This window comes from Pelecanus crispus, chromosome 3, assembly GCF_030463565.1.
Source record: "Pelecanus crispus isolate bPelCri1 chromosome 3, bPelCri1.pri, whole genome shotgun sequence".
Lineage (NCBI taxonomy): Eukaryota > Metazoa > Chordata > Aves > Pelecaniformes > Pelecanidae > Pelecanus > Pelecanus crispus.
Window position 1 is genome coordinate 114819010 of NC_134645.1, and position 26982 is coordinate 114845991.

General features: G+C 36.6%; 1 protein-coding gene across 3 annotated transcripts in view; it reads right to left on the reverse strand.

Moving 5' to 3' along the window:
* Positions 1-26982, reverse strand: part of KIDINS220 (kinase D interacting substrate 220) — an 81609-nt gene that overhangs the window by 11897 nt on the left and 42730 nt on the right. Inside the window, exons 23-26 of one of the 3 annotated variants that reach the window (XM_075707097.1) lie at positions 10685-10863; positions 9068-9294; positions 4144-4254; positions 3216-3272 (exon numbers count right to left, since the gene is read on the reverse strand). In XM_075707097.1, coding sequence (XP_075563212.1) covers positions 3216-3272; positions 4144-4254; positions 9068-9294; positions 10685-10863 — 574 coding nt within the window. The remainder of the gene's footprint in view (positions 1-3215; positions 3273-4143; positions 4255-9067; positions 9295-10684; positions 10864-26982) is intronic. The other 2 variants (XM_075707098.1, XM_075707099.1) reach the window with 2 other exon arrangements.

Genomic DNA, 26982 nt, shown 5'->3' on the forward strand with positions numbered 1-26982 from the left:
AAAAAAGGCAAACCACCACCACTCACAGAACTGAAAAGGTACTTCCTTTAAGAGCAAATGTTCAAAGCACAAAAATGCTACATAAAAGCACCTGGAAAATCCATATAAGAAAACTGCCATGCCACACACTTTCTTTCATGCTCAAACTTTCGAAAAGCACTTCCAGTTTCTTAGTGAGTATTGTATGTTTATCTACACTACATGCTTTGGGCCATGCTAGTTCTCATTCAAAGCACACATACTACATCGTAAGGTATTATATATTCAGTGCAGTAGGAAAAATGTATTTAAACAAAGTAATTATATTGCAACAAGCTGCATCATAACAAGTCATAATTAATAATGCAAACAAAGGCACATGATTAAGTTTATGACAGATAACCACTGCTAATGCTAGTTTGATTTCTAACATAATAGGGGATACTGTGAACAGATATAGGTAACACTACAATCCAGTGATCAACTCTTCAGAAGAGCACTCTAGAAGTTTTTGCAGTTCCTGTCAGAAATGACCATTTGTAAAGTCAGCAGAAATGCATGTTTGCTTCCATCACAGATGTGCACAGGTTGACATCTTCAGTCAAGCCTACTTTCATTAGTGATTTAAGCCGATACCCTAAAATTCGGAATGCACCTTCATGTCGATACAACTACATAGATGGTATTGGTAAACTTACCGGTTTGACATCCAGCTTTGATCCATTCAGTAAAGAACAGTAAACTACAGTCTGAGATAGACAATTTTATCATCAGCAACAGAATCCAAACGTAGAAGGTCGCAGAAGTCAAATTATTGATACAGGATGACTGCGCTCAAAGTATTTCTCATTTCCACTAAGCTAACCTAGACTTACACTGATTTTACAAGACTAATGATTAGGATCTGAAATTTCAGAACTTGGTCAATTCCAGTGTCAGACTGCCAACAACGGCAGGGCCTTAACTAGATCACGTAACATCCTCAACGCAGCTCTGCCAACTCATGCAATGAGTAGCAATGATGATCTGTGTAAAAAAAACCCCGATACTCCCAAAGAAACTGGTTTTGGCCCTGTAACACTTAGAACATACAAAGGAATGATTATTCTCTGTTTTACATAGATGTAAAATTACAACATTTCTGGCTCCTTGCCAGATTTGCATGAAAGACAATTTTGATTCTACACGCTCCTCTTGTTTTCAATCATCAAACCAGTTATACATCTTGGTATTCATTAACTACTTTGTACAGTTTTTCAGTTTATTTCATTACTTCGCATGCACCAATCCATTTAATAAGTAAAAGCTGTATCATTTATATAGTGGCAATGACCCATCAATTAAGAGCTACCTAAATAGCTGGATGAAATTATTGTACCCATCACCTCTGGGTAACTGCAGTACCTGAAACAAGTATAATACTGTCTCCTTTCAAAGAAATTTCAATAAAGTCTACAGAAGAAGTGTTTTTGGAATCGATGAAACCCTGATGAGGTATCCTGTCAGGCACACGTTCTTCTTTAGCAAGAGGATGGTCGAACACTGGAATAGGCTCCCTAGAGAGGTGGTCAATGCCCCAAGCCTGTCAGTGTTTAAGAGGCATTTGAACAATGCCTTTAACAACGTGCTTTAACTTTCGGTCAGCCCTGAAGTGGTCAGGCAGTTGGACTAGATGATCGTTGTAGGTCCCTTCCAACTGAAATAGTCTATTCTGTTCCATTCTCCTCTAACACCATACCCTGACTAACAACATTCTCACAAACTACCCAAGAGATTTTAAAAAATCCAAAATTTTAGATTTACACTGTAAGTTAAATATTGCTAAGTCTTAGAAAAGTGCATGTTCTGATGTGCTGTACTACACAGATTCACAGTAGTATAAATTAAACTCAAAAACAGATCTACTAAAATCCTCCATTATCTTTATTTCAAACAGTTTCCTCTTAATGTTCTAACTCCCGCGTTTTCTTACCTACAGCCAATAGACTATATAACTTACATGAGTCTTTTAAATTGCTGCTTGAAACTGCAGCCTATGTGTGCTTAAGGTACACACTCAGGGCAGCAAGCAAAAGAGCAACCAGGTCCAGGTCTGCTGCTGGAGCTCATTCACTACTTTTCCCTGAGACTAAACCCTGCTTTTCCAGCCCCTGTGTCCCTTCTCACACTCACAGATACACACATACTTCAGCCATCACTCTACCACTTTCTCAAAAGTCCTTACTTTTCCTCCTTGCACTGACAAGCTGCAAAGGACTGGGAAGAGAATGGGATACTGAGATAAGGAATGAAACACAGGGAAGGCATCAGCATCTCCACAAATACACTACCAGAAAAACTTACTCCAAAGTTATCCCTTCACACAAGGTAGTTAATGACCTGGAAGAGAGAACTTTAAGGTACACTTTCCATTGCATCACCCAAACATGGGTGCTCAGTGAAGGTTATGTGCAGTTAAATACAGTTCCGGAATTTGTGTGGGCTTTTTTTCACTGCCCAACAATGGAAAGACGTTTTTGCAATGATTCACTAGAAGAAAAAATAACCAAGACCAAACTATTACTGTTGCCAACAACTATTGGCAGCAAGTATTAAGAGAATGACAACAATCATATTAACCTCTTTGCTTTGGTGATAGATCCTGATTTTCTATTGATTCCCACAGAGTTAAAACAGATACCCATAAAGAAGACATCTTTGCATGAATACTTAGGCTAAAACAACAGCAAGTCATGGAAAACAGCAAGTCATGAGCATTCTGACTCAAGAATAAGCTTATGACCAGCAATTTCTTTTTTAAAATTTCTAGCAAAAGTTGCTTTATACCATGTTAACGGCAATAGCTTTATGTCACCAACTAAAGTAGTATGGATCAGGTGAGAGCGCTGACTAAAGTGGAAAAAACACAGTTAACTTCATTCTAAAATCTAAGTACCGAATGACCAGCTGTCATTCTTCACTCTGTTTAGCTATCACAACACTTTTTACTGAAAGCTCACCATAGCTACTGAGAAAGGCAAGGGGAAAACTACAGGGGAAAAATATAATACATTTTATAAGTGAAATATTAGCTCTTAAATTCATTCACGAACTACATTAGTTTTCAACTACTCTATTTGCCCACCAAAGCCGCTGATGCAGTGTTAGTGAACTGCAGTTATGATTAATGCAGACTCATTACTGCTGAAAAAGCAATGAGATGCTAAAATTTCCACACCACATGACTACTCATTTACCATTGAGGGGTCTGTGGGTGAAGGAAGCCCCTCATCAGCATCCTCCTTGATAACATCCTAACAACAACAAAATATTATGGTTTGGGTAAAATGATCAAGGGCTCAACAAAAAATATGAAATAAACAGTGAATGAGAATGATCTCGTAGTAATACATAATTCAACAGAAATACATTTGTCTTCCTTAAGTGATTAAAGATTTTACCACCTTTTAATAGCTTTGCTCATTGTATCAATATCCTAGAAATAAACTGATTGACAAGTGAGGCTTTTACTTTTTAGCTTTCCTTAGTTCTTAATTCCGTTTGAACCGCCATCTGTCAGTAAAATAAATACTGTTAAATAGGAATTTTATTGTTCTACAGGAAGCTAGAAAAGTCTGCTCGTTTTTCCTTTTCAATGGGTAAAGTTGAATTATATGTACTTACAAAACCAAGGTACAACTAATGCATACTTAAGATAAAATGTATTTTGTTTTACTTAAATATTTAAAACATCCCTTTTAACTTTTTAGTTTGACCTTCCAATTTCCAGTATTCTCTACAACATTAAAGGATATAATTTTATCTTATAAAATTTGAATATAAATTTAGACGTAGTGCTCTTTTTCTTACAATATTACACTACATCAATTTCTTTACTGTAGTACAGCTGGCATTTTCATTAAAATATTTTCCTGCCAATATTACAGGTTATACTCCTCTAATCTGGATACCTGGATGTTAGAATTGGTTTTCCTCTCTGAGTAATTTCTGAAGTTAAAACAAAATACATTTTACATTACATGTTAATAACAACTTTGCTTAAACTATTTGTAATATAGAGCTTGTACCTGTCTAACAGTGAATCATCATTAATAACCTTCATTTTCATTACTCACTATATTTATTGTCTAGGTTAGTATTTGAATTATCCTTCAAAATACTTACTAGGCCATTGTTCTGATCTCTGGACAAACTCGTTTTTAGTGGTGGACGTGAGATGAGATGAGAACTGCCAGGGTAATACCTTGGCATGTAAAGATATGGGGCAAAGAATGGCTATGGAAAAAAAAAAATGTAACAAAAAAGGGACAAACAATTACACAAATCAAAATGTAATAATAAAATAAAACTTATTTCAGCAAAACACATCCTCTAGTTGAGTTTAATAAAGTGAAAAATAGCAATTACTACTAGCTTTCTTTACTTTTTGCATTGAACAGAATTCAGTCAAAAGCTCTGGAGTTCTTCAAAATCCCTCAGCGCCAATAGGTACTCTGGCATGGTATTCCAGAGGAACAGATTTGGAGTGATTTTGGTAGCTACACTCTAACATCTGTTCTGTGTATGGGAATAGGATCATTTAAGGCTAATTCTGATAATTTCACTCTCTCAGACCTGCTAAACCCAAAATTAGATGCTCAGTAAAACTTCCAATGTTTCATAATACTGAAGACAACTGTACCAAAAGAAAAAAAATGTGATGCATAATAGCATCACTAGAACTTCCTGTATTTGTGGCAACCAATCTGAAGGCTTCCACAAATACTATATTTTAATAATGTATAAATAGATTTTTATAGCAGACAATATTTGAGCTTTGTTTTGGTCAAAATACGTCAATGCATGTTGTTCAATACAAATACCATTTTAAAAGACAATGTTAATTATCATAAAACAAATATCAGAAACATTTTTTAAAAAGAGAAATACTTCTTTTTCCCCTCCACAAGTATCAGTTAACTCTTATCACGGTTTTTGTAACTGGGTTCCTTTTTATCCCTTTTTACTAACAAATTTCAAGAAAATAAACACTATCCAGTTTCCAAAAATCTCATCAGCACAGTGTAAAGGGTCCACATGAGAACTCAGGCTTTTAATAAAGTCACTTCTAGAAGATAAAGAGATCTTAAAATTACATATATACTTCCAACAGAGGATCCCATATGCTCCAATCTTTCAAGTTTTAAAATAAACTGTAAAAACTTTTTCCCTGAAATTCACATGCTACCCACTGGCATGCAACAAAACCTGTGTGTGTTGTGTATGCCCAAGCGCACACTTAAGAGTTATGAACCTTACAACTGGCAATGCAGTTAGGAGGTACAAACTGCTTCTCTAATATTGTGGAATTCTGTTCTGACATATCTGTGAATCTGAGTTAGATTTTGAAATAGAGATTTTCATCTCCTTATCAATTCTCTTTTAAGGCAATGTAATGGAAAGCAATAGAGCCTTTAGATTTTAGGAAAGCAGAATTAGTGCTCATTGCTTTCAATTCATTATCCAGTTCTTAAAAAAAAAAAAAAAAAAACAAACCAGAAATCTCAAAATAATGGCTGTATTACAGATTTCTGATGCTTCTATACACAGTATTTAAAAAATTGTATTACCCAGCTATTTAACAAAACAGAACACACTATTTGGTTTGTGTTTCTGCACATGACAAGATTCTGAGAAGTCTAGTGTACCAAATTCAGCATAGAGTAAATAATTTTATGATTCGATGGCCAATATATGAGGGAAGAGTAAAATCTGTTGAAGTATTCCACCTTGGATTTGTCTATAAGGACTAAAAAAACTGCATTCAGAAGCAGCTGTAAATGAGCTGAGATATTAAAGGTTAATTCCTGCGTACGTCAACTACTTAGATGGCATACGCTACAACTTTCAGTAATTTCTGGAAAATACAAATGGTTCCATAATCTTCGCTGCTGGAGGTAGTCTTTGCACACTATTTCACATGATTACCGCAAAAAGTTCATATGCTTTTGCAACATATGAAGTGACATGATATGCATTGTAACCATTAGTCTAGATGTGGAAGTTTGTTTTGTTTTGTTTTAAATAGGTAGGAGAACCAATACCTAGCCTTTGCCTTACATTTATTGGTTAGTTTGGAAGAATCAGAAAATTCATTGATTTAAAACTATTTCACTGTCATAAGGCACAGATTCTATGGTATTATCTGGAAATGAAACTCTCTCCAAAAAAAGTTCATATCGTTTCTATAATAATTAAATGGCTCAGCTTTCCACTAACAGCTTAAACCACGTGGAAAACCCCCAAGCATAAAATGCTTAATGATCATACTGCATTCAAGTGCCTAGCTCTCACTGCAACGACTATCCTCTGAAACACAGAGTGAGCACCTGTTTGTTGGTTGCAAGTCATCAAACTACAAAGCAATGAAAAAAATTTGTCCAATAAGGCAATTATCCCACAATTCTTTCATAATTTCTAATTATGCCTTGAGCCCACTTCAGCTACTCCACTGCTTCCCAGCCGTGGGATTAATTCTCCATTATAGGCTTGAACTCTACAGACTCAATCTTCATTTGAAAGCAGGTATCATGAAAACATGAGATCAACGTAAAAACATGTTGGGCATAAAATAGTGTAGAGCTGTTCTCCAAGTTTGCAGATAGCCTATAAAGTGTAAGTATGGTGGTTATGATTTTTCCAAGATCAAAAGAATCTGCTCCTCTTTTGCCCAAAAAAAAAAAAAAAAAAAAAAAAAAAGAAAAGAAAAGAAAAGAAAAGAAAAAGTCTTTACATACCATAATTTCTAGTTCCCACCCAGGAAATCCCAATTAGACTTGCCTACTGCTTTGACCGTCCCCATTCCAACCTTCATGATTCCTAGTTTTTACTTTCATTAAAAAATAATCCAGCCAGCAAGCCAGGAAACATGAAATTACTACTCTACCCTTAATTGGTTTAGTGGTGGACTTGGTAGTGTTAGGTTAATGGTTGGACTGGATGATCTTCAAGGTCTTTTCCAACCTAAACGATTCTGTGGTTCTATAAGGAACATGATATCCGCAATGATCCATTATGGCAGTGATTTTGAGAAGCTGAACATGAATCCAACAAAGCCAGGCCATTAGACAGTAATAAAATGTACATGTCCAGCATAGTCCTATACTGAGAGCCAAAGCTCCAAGTCAAAGAGCTACTACACGGGACTATATTCTTTCCTTTACAGCTATATAGAGGGAGAATAGGGTTTTAAAACCAAAAATGAATCGATTATGTCACTGGAAGTTCAAGGTCCATAACACAGGAGCATCTAAAGAACAAAGCAGAAACATAATAAAAAAATTGTATAACCTAAAAATAAACAAGAGTTTTTTTCCCCCAGCAGCTCAAAGGCTTTTTTCTTAAGCACAAATGAATGCTTAAAGACAACACAACAGGAACCATTTGTTGATCAGAATAAGGCATCTATCCCCAGAATTTAGGGGGTTTTTGCATGAAATTCAGGTATTTTCACAGAAGTATTTGAACCCACACTGTGTTGTGCCATACAGGTATCCAAGACCTCTCTCAGCAGCTTCTACTGGGGAGAGCCTATTCTTCAGTTGCTGTTCTTTTTTTAAATACCATTCTTAGGAAAACCTGAGAAGTGAAATATGATTGAAAATGCTGAAGGCAACAGGCTCTCAGTCTAAATTTTCTACTAGTATAAGGTTCTCATCACTTATCTCAGTATGTGGTGCTCATGACAGTACCTTACTCTAAAGTAATGAACATAGCTCTTTGTCAATACTTGAAAGTGTGAAATGCTAAAAACAATTATACCTTAGAAGGGCAGTATAAAATTCCAGAAAGAAAGGCCAAAACAGAAGTATTTTAGTCTTCAGCAGGCAAAAAAGTAAGCATGCCTGTAAGACTGTGTATGCACTTAATGCAAATGAACAAATAAACTGATTGTAAGAACACCTTATGACTCACCAATAATTGCTTTTGTAATGCTTATTAGAGCTAAAAACCACACAACTTTCAACTGTGTGTCACTCCATACTTTAAACCTTGTCATGTACAGTAACACAGACACAAAAACAGGGCTTCCAATTAAACACCCACTTTAACAAAGCTGCGCTAGTATCAGCACAAAGATTCAGGTGACAAGCATTTATCAGTGTTGGACGACTTCAATATATATGTCATTTTAAGTTATTTTCAACAAAACAGTATATTGTCACTGTATTGAGGGGATATAAGAACAATTTTAGAACAGATAACTTAAAAAATTCTGTGCTACATGTACTCTTTTCTGCCTTGGTTAACAAACACCAATTTAGGAATAACTCATTTCCAGTTTATGAGCTTAAACATTCACCTACGGTCAAATCTACTTAAATTTGAGGCCATTTCCTATATATAGAAGTAAGCTATTACTTAGATCAGCTTTCTACTTTTTTTCCCCCAATAGTAGTACTGCAGAAAAAAAAGTAAAAAATAAAGCTTAAAATACTGAATACATCCCACAAAAATAGTAAGTTTAGACTTGATCCAACTATAAAGTACTTGATTCAATTTTCAAGTGAGCCATGCCCAGGACTATGTTTTCTGAGGCCCACAAATAGCTCAAAAATGTATGTTTTATGCAGTTTATGTTAATTCCTTTAAACTAGTGTAACATCCCGGAATAACTTTAAAAAGAGACAAAAGGGAAGACAGACATACACTCTTGTGCTATGGCTCCCCAATTGTGTTTCTGTATGTTTTAACCAAAGTCACCACGAAAAAGCCAGGATCCCTTCCGATGTCTGTGAGCAAGTATGTGAATCATTGAGCACAGTTTACCCCACAAAAATAAAAAAAACCTTCCAATATCCTACGATTGAGCAGTGTCTCAAAATGATTTGAACATTTTTTCCCCTTGTGTAATTTGTTTTTCTGATGCAATTTAGCACATTTCTCCCCCAGACCACAGTGACTGAACATTACTGTGGAATTTACCAACTTTAGGACTTTTCACCATCCCTAAATAAAACCTGCATGGGACTTTTAATATTGTATAGATGACATCTGCAATATTACCAGATTAAATCAGAATAATGTGAATTGGCTCTCGATTATTTACCCGATTGTAAAACGGATGCTGAGGTCCTGTCATACCACTATAGTAACTGCTATGAGGTTGCGGTGATAAAACTCCGCTATTGAAAGGTCCGTTGAAAGAGGCTGTAGAAGAGCAAGCTGATGAAGGCTGACTGAACAGAGATGTTGCTCTAGCAGGTGCCTCATGTAAAGGCAATGTGGGATAAGGAAGTCCTCCAATATTCATTTGATCTCTTGCAGCACGAACATCTGAAAAATAAAAAGGTAAAAAAGAATGAGATTTTGCTTGAAATATTTGAAAATGTTTTGATTTGTTTGCCAATTCATTACAGTACATTTTTGTGTATTTAACTCCAATCAGAACTCATCAAGTAGAACATCAAGCGTCACTTTCAGCTGCATTTGGTTGATTTCTCTTGAGGATCACATATACACAGGAGTCTTTAGGAGAGTTAGGACAATTTATTGCATAAATTTACATAGCATACTAAATGCCTCTAAACATTCTCTCTCAGAGAGAACAAGTTACAAATCCCAACTCAAATGGGAAGAAATGCAGGAATACATCATGCCAAGCATGTCTCTGATGTTAAGTATGTCTGATGTGATAGTCAGACCTGTACTGTTTCTGAAGAGATTAATGAGACAGAGCTTGTGAACGAAGTTAGGCCATCCCACTACAGCCACCAAGTGCAGAGAAGGAAGTTGGAAAAAAGTAAAAAAAAAAAAAAAAAAAAAAGCCAGCTGACAACTGAAAGAAAAGTGAGAAAAGTGTCATGACAGAAGAGAGACAAGCAAAGAGAACTATTAATACCTGAATTCAATTCCCACCTAGAATACTGACTGTTATACCAAAGACTCATAAGGATCCTATTTTAAATTTAAAGTTCTGGTTTTCATTGAAGCTTTAGCATGTCTTTAACAGGTAGAAATGTCAGGATGCTTTAGCCTTACTCCAGAGCAAGTAGCAATCCCTAAGAGTGGACAAGAAGTGCCCTACCATGCGTCACATCAATCCACAGCAGCAGTGAGCAGTCAGAACATTTAATGCTGAGTGGAGTGTTTTTGCAGAACAGAACATACCTGAACCTGACTGCATTTTTTGAGACTACAAGGAAGTAAAGATAACTGCTTAACAACCACTGCACAATAAACAACACTTGCCCTAGGATGAATTTAAATATCCTACTATAGCAGACTAAAAAGTAACTCATAGGTACCAACTGCACAGGTATCTAGTGAGGTATACATCAAATGGAGACATTCCACTTTGTTTCACTGGCTGCAGTTCTACAGGATCTTACTGACACTGTTCAAAATTGTTAACAAAGTCAACTTGCATCTCTACTACTAAAATATCATTGTGTGTATTGGTTTCCAACATCTGCTAAAGCAGTCTTCAAAGCAAGAACAGTGGATTCCCCCCTCCGAAAGAGATGCTTTATTCTAGTATGATCTGGCCTTTGCAGCAAAGCTAGTAAGTGAAACTGAATGGCCTGTTACTGAAGTCAAATCAGACAATCTGAAGGTCTGATTTTATGAACAAACCAGGATTCTCCATAACATGCAAAGTAGCCCTACCTAAAATGAAAAGAAATAATACAGTTGTCATTTTCCATTTATTTGAAAGCATACTCACCTGCAATAATTTCTCGTAGCTTGGGATCTAAGTTTACAGTACATGGCAAAAAGGTTCTTACATCACGTGCAACAAGAACAGGTGTTCGTGAAGATAAAAATACTTCGAAGTTCCGTATATCTCCATCAATTTCAAGTAGAGGTTCAACATCTTTAGTTGTAGGAATATTCTTTGAAATTCTGGGGGAAAAAAAATGTTTATTACAGTATGACTTCCATTTGCACAGTTATATTCTAGGGTGAAATACTGGTACACTTGCATCCGTTCTCCCTGTTCTCTGGAAAATGAAGAGAACCCATAAAGAGCTGCAGTGTCTGCAGAAAGAACAATTTAACATTTTCTAATATGCAAAAAATCTCAAACTGCTAAGTAATCTGATTTAATTGTATGCTTCAGAGAAATCTTAAAGAAGCCATACAGAAGACTAAAATCAGATCAGGAATTTATAGATCAGTAGCATCAAATCCAAAGTAAGGGGAAGTTAACATTTGTCAACATTAACCTCAAACATCCATTCAAATTCCGATACCCCAACCAGAAATTCTGTGGTTAAAAATCTCATTTTTAAACTAACATTTCTTGTAACAGGAACACTCAGGCATCTTAGACATTGATCAAAACCCAACTGTGCATGATTTCATGGTAAAAAGTGGAAAAACAACTGCCTGCTTTCAAGTAATTCACCTTGTAAAACAAGAAGCCACAAACAGAAGATAACAACAAAACAATGAGACATGATCAATATAAGGGACTCTTGATGCATTATGACTATTGTCAAGCAATGGTGGGGATTTTTTATAAGCACTGGTATAAAGGACAGTTTTAGGAAGGAAGGAACAAGGAGAAGGATTAAATGTTAGCCTTGTGGAAGTTTATGAAAAGCTCCTACCAAATGCAGGCAAGTGATGGAGGCTGACATGATGGGTCAGATGGACCTATCTTATTTGACATCTCATCTTATAGTACCATGACTGGTATCTCATCTGATACCAAATGAGAAATTATTATATAAATTAAAGATTACTGAAATGAAAAAATGTTTCCCACAGCCAGTATAATAAAAATGGAAACAGTAAAAGAATGCACTGAGAATGGCTGACATGGCTATAGTAATGACTATAAAGTGGCAGCACTCTATATGGATACCAGTGAAGTAACCACGCTGTATTTAAAGGAAAAATAGAAAAAAGTTATGAGGGGAAAAAAAAAACCCCAACTTTATATAAATATAAAACTGAATGAGGCACCTGACTAGTTAATGGCTTTTTCCAAAGACATATTATGTTCGCAGTTCCATGAAAAGCGATGACTTAGCATAGACATATTGACTGCTCTGTGAGCTGCTGTAACTTCCTAAAAAGAAGTTAGCGTATCACAAAGAAAGCGTAATAGTCTTCTCTGATTGCTGGACAATTAAAGAGGCTAAGGCAACTGCCAGTGGTGTTGTGGGGGAAAGGAGTGCACTGAGGCAGGGATGGAAAGGGAAGAGGGAGCAATCATGTACACTCAGTAACCTATCAAAATGCAACCAAGAATCTCTTACATTAAATAAATACACACTCATGTTTCTATGAAGAGAAAAGAACATAACACTCTAAAAAAAAATCTGGTTGTAACTGAATTGTATTTTTAATACAGCTAATGAACTAAATCTATCATGAGCTGAACAATCTTAACTTATTTCACAATCTGTTAGCTTTTTAAAAGCAATGATCTTCTTTTATTTTTAGATCCTCCATACAAAGCAGAATTTTCTGTACCATGGGATTATTCCAGAGACAACAGCAGCAGATTTACACAGAATATTTAGCATTTAATGTTAAGAGGAATAAAAGAATTGAGGATCAATGCTAGATGCTTGAAATAAGTGCAAGTCTTTTACATTAAAAATTTATTTTAACTGTGTGTTAATCTTTCAATCTGATCTTTTAGGACAGTCTTGCCCTATACTAAAAGTAGAATTAATAAATTCCTATGAATTTTGCCAGAAAACATCTGAATGGACCATGTACCTAACAGATGGAAGATACTGCCATACCATGCTGTCATAAGGCAGTCAGTATCTACGAATAACTATTCACAGTGAGATGTTACTTCTACAGCATAGGAAAATGTAACAAATATAAAGCATAAAAGCAAGTGTAGCCTATTCTAGCAAAGGGTCTGATCCTGTAAATCATTACGAGCAGTCGTCTGGAGGGCAGTGGGATTATCCACTTTAGGGAAGTTCAATGCATGTAAGGCTCCACAGGCTCCAGCCTTAAGAGAATAAAAGGCGGTGCTTCTGTAAGAAGAGAAATTTCACACCCGGAAGTAAGTTACAGTTTCAAAAAATGGAAACAGTTCATTCTCCAACAGTGTTTAAAGAAACCTAATAGGAGCTAAAAGTGGTCCTCACCTCAAGGAGTGAGAGGTCAAAAGAAAAAAAAATAAGAACATTGGCAGTATCAAAGTAAAACTTGTATACTCAACAGAATCCAAGTGTGTATTTTACACTAATATTTAGCTACTACTTAGGTTCTTCTATTTTGCCTTATATAAAACTACGACTAAACTAACTGTAAATGTGTATATTTTTAGTCAAACATCAGAAATGTAAAAAAACCAAAACCACTAACGCATACTTTAGTTATATATATTTACTGTGAGTATCCTACAACACTGGCAAAATGAATATTAAGTCACTTTTTAAGTCAGGGACTGAAGAGTTAAACAGTGGCCTACTTCAACACTTAAATCTACAAAATAAAAAGCCAAAAGAGAATGTGACATAGATTTAAATAAAACACACAGCTGATGAATCACATGAAACAAATTAGCTGAATTTTAATGCCAGCTCTACTTAACTCTGAATGCGAACAGTGTTCTGAATACGATGAACAAAGCTACTGTTCAGAAGCCAATAGCCCACTGCTGGTGTGCAGATTGAAGTCTCTATTCTAACCTCCTGAGCTCAATGTCTTAAACTACGCCTTTGAAAGAAATATTTATGTAAATGATAATCTTTTGGCAAAGAGCCACAAAAATCGCATGTGCCTGTACTTCTCAGATAAAAAATAAAAGGTTAGCATGTAAAGCACTTTAGGAGTTACTTTTTCTAAAATAGAAGCACACAGATCTAAGAATAAAGCACTGTGAACACCCTATTCTCAATTTGGGGCTAGATTTTCCTGGGGCAGAAGAATTATTCTTTAAATCAGAAACATCAAAACCTGTCAGTGTTACAGAGTGTCTGTTTCCAGGAGAAACTACTTGAATTTAAAAGGAATGAGCCCAAACCAGAACGTTACACTGACAGAAGAGAACCTTAAAAATTCATTCCACTATTCCACACGTGTCCTTTCCATGCACAGCTAAAATTAAAAACTGCTTTCAGTGTGGATTAAGTTATATTCCAACAATGATGGATTATTTCTGGCTTTTTCCTCAAACAAAAATAATTTACTACAAGTACATATAGGTATGTCATCTTATCTTCCATTCAAGAGACTGAATTTGCTCCGAATTTTTTCTAGTTTATGTTCACCATGCACTTCCATGACTTGACTTGGAAGATAACCACCATGGTCCAACAGTGGGTCCAGCACTGAATGTTGCCAGCATAGCTTCGACGCTAGGCTGTTGGGCTATACATGACACAGCCTACCTATTCACCACCTACCGCAGGAGATGGTTGCCACCGCAGGATGTGGTCCTTCTCCACCCAACCAGGAGGTGACAAAATGGCAGCAGCATCAACTACCTTCATCCACACTGAGGATGTGGTGTGCCCACATTCCCCGTTTGGTTGGTTATGTCAGGCCCCGGAGTACGCCAGCAGGCTCTACCGCCTCTCCCCACCATCCCTGGCCAGGGGTTTCACTGCCTGTGCTCAAGGCCTGCTCTGGTGCAGCATAGTTGAGTAACCTGGGATCAGACTGCTGTGGTAAGAGCTGCAAGAAGCCTCACTGGAGTCTGCTCTCATGCAGTTCAAGAACTGCCTTCAAGCTCAGGCCTTTGCCCTTGAGCCTTGCCTGAGCTACATCTACATACCTGACTGGTCTTGACCTTGACTCGCTGACTTGACTTCCTGGCTCGACCTAAAGCGTGCCTTGTGGCTACAGACCACTGGGCTGCCGGCTGCTCCTGGTGACTGCCACCGAACCTGCTCTCATCTTCCTGTTTGGCTACTGTGGGACTGCACCCCTTGCTCACAAGGAGAACGCCCTGCCTGCCTTGCTGTCCTCCCCAGCTCCCAGCTTGCCTTCTCTCGTGGAGCAGCTTGCCCTGCTCCTCCCGGACAGGTGGAAGGTTGACTTCTCTGCAAGCCCTCGTACCCTGAAGGGCCATTCTCCCTGCTCTTTCCAAACCTCTCTCCTTGAAGGTGAAAACAAAGAAATTCTGCAAGTTACTCTTTGCACACCTAAATTGTTTTTTTTGTCACATATTTTAAAGGAGAAAGCAACTACATGGACAAGAGTCATTTAACTTTTGCACTCCATAAAAAGTAACAGACCTAATGAATTGTTATTAAATAATAAATAGAGCAACAGAAGGCATGAGCATGAAGGCATATCATCCTTTATCTATCACGTGCCTTTTAAATTTTTCTCTCAATACAGTTTAAGACAAAAATGTTGGTTAAAATAATGAAATAACTTCTCATTAAAAATGACACAAAAATATTTTTTCTAAAGGTTTGACACTGAGAAACAGAAAACTAGAAAATCTGGGGCACTTTGGAATGCAATGTGAAATTTTGATGCTTAACAGCCTGCTAATTAGACGTCTGATCTCTAATACCTCATAATCAAATACTAATAATATAATGCTTTGCTCTGAAGTTATTTCTCCTATTCTTCTCATGTCTGGTCAGTACAGTGACAGTGTATCTTCATGCCTAAGGGCGCATTTTTTCTGGATTACAAACTCTCACACAAAACGCTGCAGAAAATTTGCAGTACTATCCACATATCAAGGGTAGTGCCGCAAATACTGCTTCAAACTGAAATTTGCAACAGGTCATTTGGACATTGAAAACCAGCATTTGTTCATATGCACACTTGTATAAAGGCAGCAATAAAAAGTCCTCACACGCTCAATACTAAAGCATAAGGGAATCAATGTTTTATCTTAATAAAGACTAAAAAAAAGAAAGCTATAGTTTGATATATCTATCTAGACAAAAATTATAAACCCCTCAGTGCATATTAAGCAGTACAGAGACTTCACTGAACAGATGCAATAGCTATTTAAAAACTCCTATTACCATAGGTATGCAGGAAAGCTTGCTTTGCAAAACCAACTCTAACTATCCAATTCAAGTAACAGAAGATAAAGCACCTCTTCTGAGTGTTCCTGCTCTTGATCATTTCAGAAAGAAAAAACATTTTGATCCTTAAAGACTGATATTTATTAAGCTAATCTCCCACATCCAGTATGATGCACTGTCACTGAGCCATATTAAGAAGATCTATTTTTAATACAACTTTCCAGAATACACCCTACACTGGCGTTCTTTATAATTAAAAAAAGTCTTATTACAGTTACAAATGCCTGGATTCATTCACAGCTTTGCAGTGCTATTCGAATTACAGAAGGCAAAAGAATTTAAAAAAAAATCAATATATTTATTACACAGATGGAAAAGCAGTGAAACAAAGTAGCCCAGAAGAATCTAAGACGGCTCAAAGCTGCTCTGTAAACAAAAAATTATGTCTCACTAACTGATAAGTCCAACAAGATCACTCACACGAGTGAAATACAAGAATACTGTATTAATCTGGTTTCGTATTTTCATTACAGACCATCAGTTACAAAGCTACTTTATGGCTTTATGTAGGGATTCTTTTATTCAATACCTCCACCTGCAGGACTTCAGAAATTCAGCAAATATTTGCAGGTCCTCTAATATTAGAAATGGCCATGGTTCATGCTAGTGTTCAGCACAAGATTCTTTTCTGGGGCTATGTTATGGCATACAGTTAAATCTCAGGACCAGGCAAAAGGACACTCCTCTGCCAAAAGTCCATGGCAAAAATTCACTCACAGAAGCATGAGTTCCACTTGTCAGAGTAAGTCAAAGACTAATCCATCAATCTGTTGCAAATGCTACCCAGAAATGGAAGGCAAAAAGGTGCAACCTACATCAACAGCTTAATAACCAAAATTCAAGTCAACCAGGAGCAAAGACCTGTATTTTCCTTTATACAGCATTTGGATTACCTGATCTGTTCCTTATCTTGCCCTTCTGAAACAGCTTCTTACAACAGAGTAACGAGGCAAATTTATTGTATGGGCATATGAGCGAGTTGTTGCAAGGAATACTAGAGCATCAGCTTGCAAAGAACTAGATATTCCACGCTACTACTCAGTGGTAGGCTTTTACAGCAATATGAGATGCGAGTCTTTCCTGAATATGAAGAAAGTACTTTATCTCCTTTTTTCTCCTGAGAGATAAATTACATCACATTTATTGTGGGGTAAGAGCCAGGATATGGGCCACTAGCTGTATGTGGCTAACAGATGCATTTCCAGCTTATCATTTGACCTCACAACGTTTTCCCATGTTCTCAAGTTCTGACTAAATATTCTACTTTTGACAAAAATGACGACACAAAAAGCCGTCATCTCCAATTTTATTTCCCAACTTCAAAAATTCCTCCAAAAGTACAGAAGTCTCATGAATTGACTTACATGGGTGAAAAATAAAAGTTTTCTTTCCTGAAATTCTTCACAGTGTTGCTAAAACTAAGGCTTCTGTGTTCTACCCTAAACTAGTATCAATCAGTGGTGCTTGGAGGGATTAAAAATATACAAAGGAGCATTTTTGAGAGACATCATTAATGCACATTAACTATACTGTAAGCATTTAAAATTATCTGGAAAGTATTTTAGAAATATGGCTTATTACTCTATTTCACAAAGGTTAAAAAAAAAAAAAAGCTAAAAATACTCCTCTGTCTTGTTCTGATTACCTTTTGCTCCAATCCTTTTTCTCTCCTTACTACCTTTTCATCTGAACTTCCTTCTTACTTGTCACGTCCTCTGGTACTCACTTCTCTTTTGTACCTTGCCTCATGTAGGTCTATTTAGTAGACAGTTTGGGCAACAACCACCTACTACTCATCTGGTATGTTGCCTTTTAACACTGAGACCACGTTATTAGCACATTAAGAAAAATAACAACTTTATGTGCCCTGCGTTTTAAGTAGGAGGCAACAAAAGGAAACTGAAAAACAAAAAGCAGGTTAAATATTTAGAAGTAATGCCTCACTGTGACATCTACAAGAATACTGCATTGTCTGCTTAAAGGAACCGATTTATTTAAACCTGGCCTGGGCAAAAGATGATTGCAGAGAACATTACAACCAGAGTGATGAATGTGGCACCTTCCATAGCTTTTTCATTTTTAATTTGTATAATCACTAAAAAGCTACACTTCTTAAATTAATGCATCAATAGATTTTATACAACTTGCAAATCCCTCAAAAGTTAATTTCACCCTTTTTATTAAAAAGTATTTAAACAGTGTCAAAACTGAAATTAACATAATAACCTTCCGGAAAAGTTACATTTCAAATGATCTTGCTCAATTTTAACACTGCTAGAGATTTTCTGAAAACACGTAACATACTTTTTTAAAAGAATATTTTAATAGATACTTGTCTAAAGCACTGTAATGAAAAAGTAGACAGATAATGCTTATCTTCAGTTTTTATTTTACTTCTTTTCTTCTTACTTATGTATATTAACAAAAAACCCTCAAATGATTTAGACAAAAGCTTTTAGCTCAACACATAATTGCAACAAAATTACAATAATTGTACCAATTAAAATAATCCTGAATGAACAGTTTGTCATCTTAATGTTCCAATGGTTTATAGAAGGATCTACTTAATTAGCTGAAATTGCTTTCCAATGTTAGTATCAAATGTCATTTGTTAAAAGTTGAACGATTTCGAAAATAATTTAACAAAGCAATTTTACAAAACACCAAGAACCAACATTTTCTTTTCAGCTGAATAAAGCAAGCAGATGTGTCATCAAATTGCTATAAAAATAAATGAGCCTTTATATGGGGAAAAATAAATTTTACTACTCGTGCTACAGAATACTATTTTCTGATTTTTTATGAAATCAATTTCTTTAATAAAATAATGTCATATCATTTATATCTTGGCGGTATTTTTCATATGCTGTAAATACACTTTCTTAAATTGAAGTAGTAAACAATGAAGTACAAATATTCAACTGTACGTGAAACAGAAAAAGGTTTTAACCTGCCTAAGTGATTTCCTAATTTGATTCACATGGACATATCACACAAAAGATCTGAACTTATCAGTAAAACACAGCACCAATGAAACCATGCCATAGAACTCCAAACCTACAGTAATCAACTGCTGTTCCACTTAGAACTAAATTAGTTTTTACCAGTTTATTCTGAAGAAAAAAGGGGGAAAAAAAAAAAAAAAAAGAGAAACAGAGGATGAGTTATCTCGTGACGTGAAATTAAGTATTTCTCTGGTTACCATTACTAGAGATAACTATTTCTTGTTTCCAAAAAGGGGTAACATTAGTAAAAAGACTGGAAAAAAAGCAAGCAAAATCATATACCAGTGCTGAAACTGTAAAGACAACATCTAGAACTGAAGAGATGAAGAAACACCAACACTTCCCATTACTGATAAATCAGACAGAGCAGATGTCTTCCACAAATTATTCCTTAGAATGGCGTAAGAGTTGCAAAAGCCTTAAAAAAAAGTAATAAATAAGCTATTGCTGGCTTAGATCCTTTTGTCCCCCCCACAAAAAAGAATCCTGAATAAAAGAAAGCTATTATGTTATTCTTCTAAATTTGGTGTGTTCTTTGGCACATCATTTTGCCACCCAATACGATATCCATCATAGACAGGCATGCATACGTATGTGCACAAATACTTTACTGCAAAGGTTAGATTAAGCCCAAGTGATGGATGAATGACATATTGCTAAGTTTTAAATAATGTTTACTTGCAACTCTGAGGAAAGCACAACCATTTTCTCATCCTGGAAGATATACATCTTTTTTCAAAATCAAAGACTTAAGGTTCTTGATTCCCATAGTTTCCTTCAGCTTCCCAAAAAGCATGTTTTTGGGGAGATTAAGTAAAGTGGAGATCCTAATCTGAACAGATAGCTCACGAGAGTTTCTTCTATCCTGAGCCAAGCTCTCATGTTCTAACATTTTCAATGAATACGTAACAATAGCCACTTCACAGAAATTCAGGGACCAGCAACTATTTGCTGGTATCCTCACAAAGAATTGATAAGCCCTGTCTTAATACCTCAGTTTGGGCAAAGCCAGGGCAAAGAACGACAGGTAAGACTGCCCTTCAATGACATCAAGCACAACAAGCAGAGCAACATTAAAACCAACCAGTAGGAAGTGCTTGAACAGAAGGTTGTGTGAATTCCTGAATTCTGTATCATTAAAAAAATTGTAAATTCAGTTCTGGGGACAAGCACTGTCCTCTGCCCAGTGAGTATCTTTAAGCACTGAGTCAGTGAGTCATGGTCTCTCTTAGGACTATCTCCCTACATACACCAGCCTTAAATTTCTCACAGTTTCACCAGGTAATGGCTAGAATTATATTCAGAAAGATATGGAATCTAGATTCTAACCCCATGAGAGAGAGGACAATACTTACCATGGATCTACCAAATTCCTGGGTGAATTCTACCCCAATGGTACCCAGACATGACCATGAGGAAATTCTCATGGATTATTATCCACTTGATACTGACTTTTTTTTCCAAGGGGCCCTCTGTAACAGGTAGGTCATTAAATTGTTCTGGTAGCCTGCAGTGTGTTCCCTGCCACTTCTGTTTCAAAGGCCAACTGGAACTTTACTACAGTGCCCATGCCTGCCTGGACAACTCATCGTGCTCACCAGCAGCAGAAGGTTCCTGCAACTTGTCATACAGCCTACCCCAGCAGTTGGTATACTGAATTTAAACACATCTATCTTCGAATTAAAGTAGCCTTTGCTGCTGTGTTTTGTGCAAAACCTAATCTTTTCCTCCTCCTGTAAACACACTCGACCACATTTATTTGGCCAGGCTTTTTAAGGGCTTCAGCTACGGACTCTCAAGGATCCTGAATAGGCTCTAGATGCAAGGTAAGCACCACAACACTCAACTTAAGCCTCGGCATTCGCAATTCTGGGCATTCATACTAGCAGAACCATAGATGTTGCAGGAACTTCAGGGGTAAAAGTTCAGACATCCATAGTTTTTCAGGTGCTTACAAGTTTAGCCAGTCATTTTCTGAATTGCATTCTTGAACTCAAGAGGCATATACATGCCTGAAGTTTCACTTTCAACTGTATAAAGCTTAACACATGGAAAAGACTTTATTAGCAAAGATAGTCCAGCTACTAACAGCTTCAAGTGACAGGCTCGTAAATTTGCCATATCTACAAGAGAACTGCTTAGCTCATAGATGCAGAAACTCTCCCTAACACCTTCAGATTTCAGAAGGACAAAGGCCTACAGACAGGAGGGTTACAAAATTACTTTAGTGACTAGGAACATCTTCCAATAGACAAAGTACTGCAGACTTTGGTTTCTGCCGTGATAAGAAGAATATAAACAGATACAATGTGTTATTCAGCAGATTATCTCATTTAGTGAGTAAACTTAATGAGGAAAGGGACTGAGAAGACATTCCCTCCCATACAATCAGCTTTAATAGCATGGTTTTTAATCAAAAAGGTGGCAATATCAAATCACTGCCATCTACAGCCTTAAGCAGTAGAAAATATCAAGAAACAAAGTAAGATGACTAAAACTCAGTTTTTCATTTCAGTTTGAGGCTCTAAGGCCTTGGGGGAAAAGAAATAAATGACTCAAATGTTTTAGACTGAGGAAGACTTGAGAATCCAAAAAAGAAAGGAGAAAGTAGTCAAGCAAAACTGGGACTCCTCACTGCATAGGAAATAGGACAGTGATGATATTCACAGGAAAATCTGAAGTGAGATGAGGGGTCTCCTCATCCTCTTTACTATGTTTTCTACTTTGGTACAATCTTTTTGAAATGTTGATGACTAGAATCTTGTAGTGTTTAGAATTTAGATACGTCACAGATTTGTGTAATACAAGACCTTCCTTCTTTCCATTGCTTTGCTAGTAACTCCTAAAGACACTGTTTCATTTTCTGACTGCTGCTGAGCAGTGAATGTATTTTTTCTTAGAAAACAGCAGTGATTTGTGAATTTCTTTCCTTAATGCAGATTTACAGCCCATTACTATGTTAGCAGGATTATAGATGAGATTTTTTTTCCCCTGTATGTTATGATACCTACATCCACAATGACTTTGATCTGCAATTACTCATAGCTACTTCCACAGCCCTCTGTGAAACAGCTGTCCTGGTTATATCCCCACACTGCATCTTCTCCCTCTGACAGACCATTTACAGGTATGTCAAAGAGCACAAATATTATCTTTGGAAACTTTACGTGCAAGTTTTTCACGAGACCCTAATTGCTATCTTTCACTTTCTTCTTTTTTTTTTACTGAGGCAATCTTGCCTGTTATTACCTTAAATTTTAATACATTTAAATGTTCTTATCAAGATCTTGCTTAAAATTTCTTAAATTTCAAAACATTACATTGCTTTCTTCAATGTTCTTTGACTCTGCTGAGAATTCAGTTTCTTGAAACACATCTCTCTACAAAAGCCACAGTGACTTTTCCCAGTATACCATTTATTTAGATCTGGCACTGGCATTCATTCTGGTGTTATGGATATTTCCTTTAGTCTTCACAAGAGAGCACATTCCCATAGCTGGCTAATTTACAAGTCTGAGAAGTGTGAGTTGCAAATATTCAACAGAAACTTGCTTTAATCTGACAACTTAATTCTTTTACAACTTCATTTACAGAAAGCCCACGTATTTTATTCCACTTCAGGGCTTTAAAAATTTGCTTTTTGCAACTTCTGCAAAACATTTTGGCACTACACAAAACTGACATTAGAAAGACTCTTTACAGCAACACGGAGGAGAATGCAGCACAACATAAATGTAGAGGAATATTAACTGCATGTCACAATTATAAATAGAATGGTAAAAATAGTTAAAGTAGACCTTGATGGAGGGGTGGATAACACCAATAGTGGGCTTGACCATAGAACAACCTAAAAATGAAAGGGGAAGGAGAACACAATAGACAAGAAATCAGAATAAGGAGGTTAATCTCGCAAGGAGAGAGACTACATGAAAATCCTGATAATGAGAGATGACTTGAAGAGGCAACATATAAACCCAAAGGAGCAAATACTGGTACTAATAAATATACCAGCTGGAAAGCTAAACCAAGCAAAGATCCAGACCAGCAAAGAGAGAGGCTGGAAGTGAGAAGATATCAGTGAGATGATACAGCAAGTCAGTTTAAGGAAGTAAAAAGAGTAAAGACATTTTTCTCCAGAATCTGGACCAAAAGCCAACAATGCAGACTCAGCATTTATTTTAAAAATTTGACAGAATTACAAAGCATGGACTTGTTCTCCTCTATGAAAGAATTACAGCATAGCATCTCTACCTGTTACTAAGAGACAAGTCTAAGTGACTGCAATCCATATTGTTCACAGAGGTGTGGCCTGTGCCACAAACCGAAGCCTAATTTTGGTGGTGTTTTTTTTTTTTTTTTAAGACCCTGGGAAAATGTTGCCAATATAGCATTCAATAGGTTTTCCCATCTCTGCATAGTATGATACAGTAAAGATACACTACTCCTGACAAAACTGGTTTCATACTCATCAATATAGTCTCCATATTCATCATAGTATCTACAGAAAAGCACTCGCAAATTTACTTTCACCAACAATCCTTCACGATAAGAATATATTAGCTTTTTTTGGTTTTAATAACAATTGAAGCAGAGATATAGGTATATTTATTTAGTAACCAAATTGAAATATCCGGGTTTTTTTCTATGTACTCCACCCACTGAAAGCAGAGGTCCCACTAGCTTCACATATAGCTCTGAACACTGAGCACTTACTAATATCAGCCTTCAGAACCATAAGCTGTATACCACCTCCCAGAGGCACAAACACTGTCCAAGTGAAAGGTATGATAAGAGGTGACTAGTCCAGCATCACACAAACCCTGATGAACAGTTAGAGAGAAGCTTTCAGTTGTCTTAGTTTAGTTTTCCTATTGCGTTGTTTTCAACTACAACAGATAGCACTGAGATGCGACGGAAAATGGCCCTCCCCTTTACTACACAGACTGTCTATACAGTTTGCAAAACTAAATTCTGGACAAGACAGGAATCTTATGGGGGCAAAATAGCATACGATCATATAAATCATATATCATAATGCATACACAGAGGGGAATTAACTGCAGACTATTTTTATTCTTTCATTTCTTAATGCTTGACTACTTGATTCTTTTAATTTTACTATATTTTTTGTATGTTGTGAAAGCATTGCTTATTCTTTGAGATACCGAAAAACAAAACATGTAGTGAAAAAGATCACTAAGGTTAAATATGAATACAGAACATGCTAAGACAAACAAGCGAACAGCAGCTGTCAGAGCTACGCCGGACGGACAGACAGACAGTCGTTCTGCGAGTGCCACCTGCCGGCACAGCACCACGACACACACAGGTACCGTGTTTAACTTGCACTGAATCACACTTCCTACAGCATCAACTGTACTCACAGTAAAGAGATGGTTATAATCTGCCTTCAAAGATAGAGCAATAAAACAACGTAGGTGTTATTACCACTTGTCATACCTTCGGTGCACACACAAATTATCTAACTCCTCAGCTGAAGGTACCTGTAACAGGTCAATCCGCTGTGTTAACCCTCTGTCCCGCACAGTCAGCAGCTAAGAGGAAGGCAATGGAGCATTCTCACTGCAACGGAATCCTGGTGATTCACAAGCTTTTTAACACATGCTATTTTGAAAGTTGGAAAAGTAACTAGAATATCAAAGCATTCTCCTTATATGGAGAATGTGATCAGGTGTGGAACTCCTACACTTAACACAGAACCTACAAAATTTCTTTTCATCCGAGGGAGATGTCCAAGCACACCCCTCTCCCCACACACCTAGAGTTCAGAAATACAGCAAAACCAAAGAAGAATTTGGACTGTCACAATAAAAAGTACTTTGACACAAACTATTCGATACTAGAAAAATTATAGTCTTGCTCCTGTTCTAAAGTACCAAAATACTAATAAAAATAAAAAAAAAATCCTTGCAGAATAAAAGGCAGGGAAGAAGTAACACAAACTCAGTACAGGAACAGAAGCTATAAAAGTATCAAAATCTGGTATCTATTCATGACACTCCAAATTGAAAAGCTGCTTTATAAACTAGAAAACCTTAGAAAACAGAAACTGAAGTTTTAAAAGAAGAACTAAAGTAAACACTGTACTTTGAACTGATACAGAAACAGATATTCAGGCCAAGTGGCTTCAAACAGTTGTAGATAAAAAGAATAACAATGACACAGAAAGAATTATTTTGGATAAAACAGAAATTTTAGACCATTAGATAATCCCAGAGAAAAGTTCACCAGCCTTTTCATATTCAGCATAAGGTAAAGATGACCACCCAAATCACCAGAGATGAGATCTCAGCTTTGTCACTACATCAGTAGAGTTATATATTTAGTTCCTTACAGAGGTTCAACGGAAGTGGCTGAGATAGACATCAACTCTCTTCCTGAGCATATGCCAATGTTATTATTATGAACCTTTTTTTTTTTTTTAATGGTTAAGTAGTAAAAAGAAACTCAGTCTTGTAGCTTTATCATTTTCATAGCAAATAATCACCTTGGTATTTTTTGCTAAATAGAGAATCCTGAATGTTGGTCCTCTTTCCCTTTTCCTTGTTTTCCTGGTATTGCAGGTAGAATACAAACAGCTTTACTTAAAAGAAGATCATCACCTTTCCTTTTCCAATATATGGTACAGGGTTCTTCACTGTTTCTTCACATTACAGATCCTAGTTTTATACACTATAAATTTATTTATACATTTATAACCATCAATTATGAATTGGCACTCTACTTAGGTGGCTATATTACTTCCAAACACAACCAGCATATCAAGAGGCAAACCAGCATAGCAGAAGTCATGAATCTCCTCCACACCTGAACTAATAAACCCTGACACACTTCAGTTGGCACTGAATATCAACAGTTCAAGTATCTGTACTAACAGCAAATAATCCAGAACCCAAGTAAGTCATTCACATTCAACTGTGACTGTCCTTTCCTTCTCCTCACGTTGGTTTACTACAGATTCAACATTAGTTTATTCTGGAATTACTAGTACCCATTTATGAGAACAATTCAGGTCTCTAATACCAACTTTATTTTATCCTTATGTTTATCAGAAAACATAAACACTGTTATGTCACCCCAAAGCAATTTATTACTGTCAATGCTAATAATCAAAAGACTGTAACAAGTCTGTTGGATAAATACTGAAAACATAAAATTATGAAACATGCCATACAGCAAATCTAAATAAACATAAGCTAGAAATATCTACAGCAAGAGTACTGGAAAGCACGACACAAGAGGGAATCCCTGGTGATTCTGAATTATTGTACTTACTTGATTACATAAACATTTCTGACACTAGCCGCATGAACCCACAATGGAGAGGTGGGTTCCCATTACTTTATCTTTGATGTCATAGGTATCTTACACTCAAAGAGGAAATGCAAAACCCAGAAACTGGATCCGTTCTCTAGACGAAAGTGGTTTTTATTCATGCACTTATTTACCTCTGAAGTTTCATATTCCAGCAACAACCCGCAACTTGAAGCCACTCCAGTCTACTACTTGCCCTCTTTGTCTATCTTCAATCCTCAGCCTCGTCACAGAACCATAGAATCGTTTAGGTTGGAAAAGACCTTTATGATCATCCAGTCCAACCATTAAGCTAACACTACCAAGTCCACCACTAGACCACATCCCTAAGCATTACATGTACACATCTTTTAAATACCTCCAGGGATGGGGACTCAACCACTTCCCTGGGCAGCCTGTTCCAATGCTTGGTAACACTTTCAGTGAAGAAATTTCTCCTAATATCTAACCTAAACCTCCCCTGGTGCAACTTCAGGCTGTTTCCTCTTGTCCTATTACTTGTTACTCAGGAAAAGAGACCGACACCCACCTCACTATAACCTCCTTCCAGGCAGTTGTAGAGAGCGATAAGGTCTCCCCTCAGCCTCCTCTTCTCCAGGCTAAACAACCCCAGTTCCCTCAGCCACTCCTCATAGGACTTGTGCTCC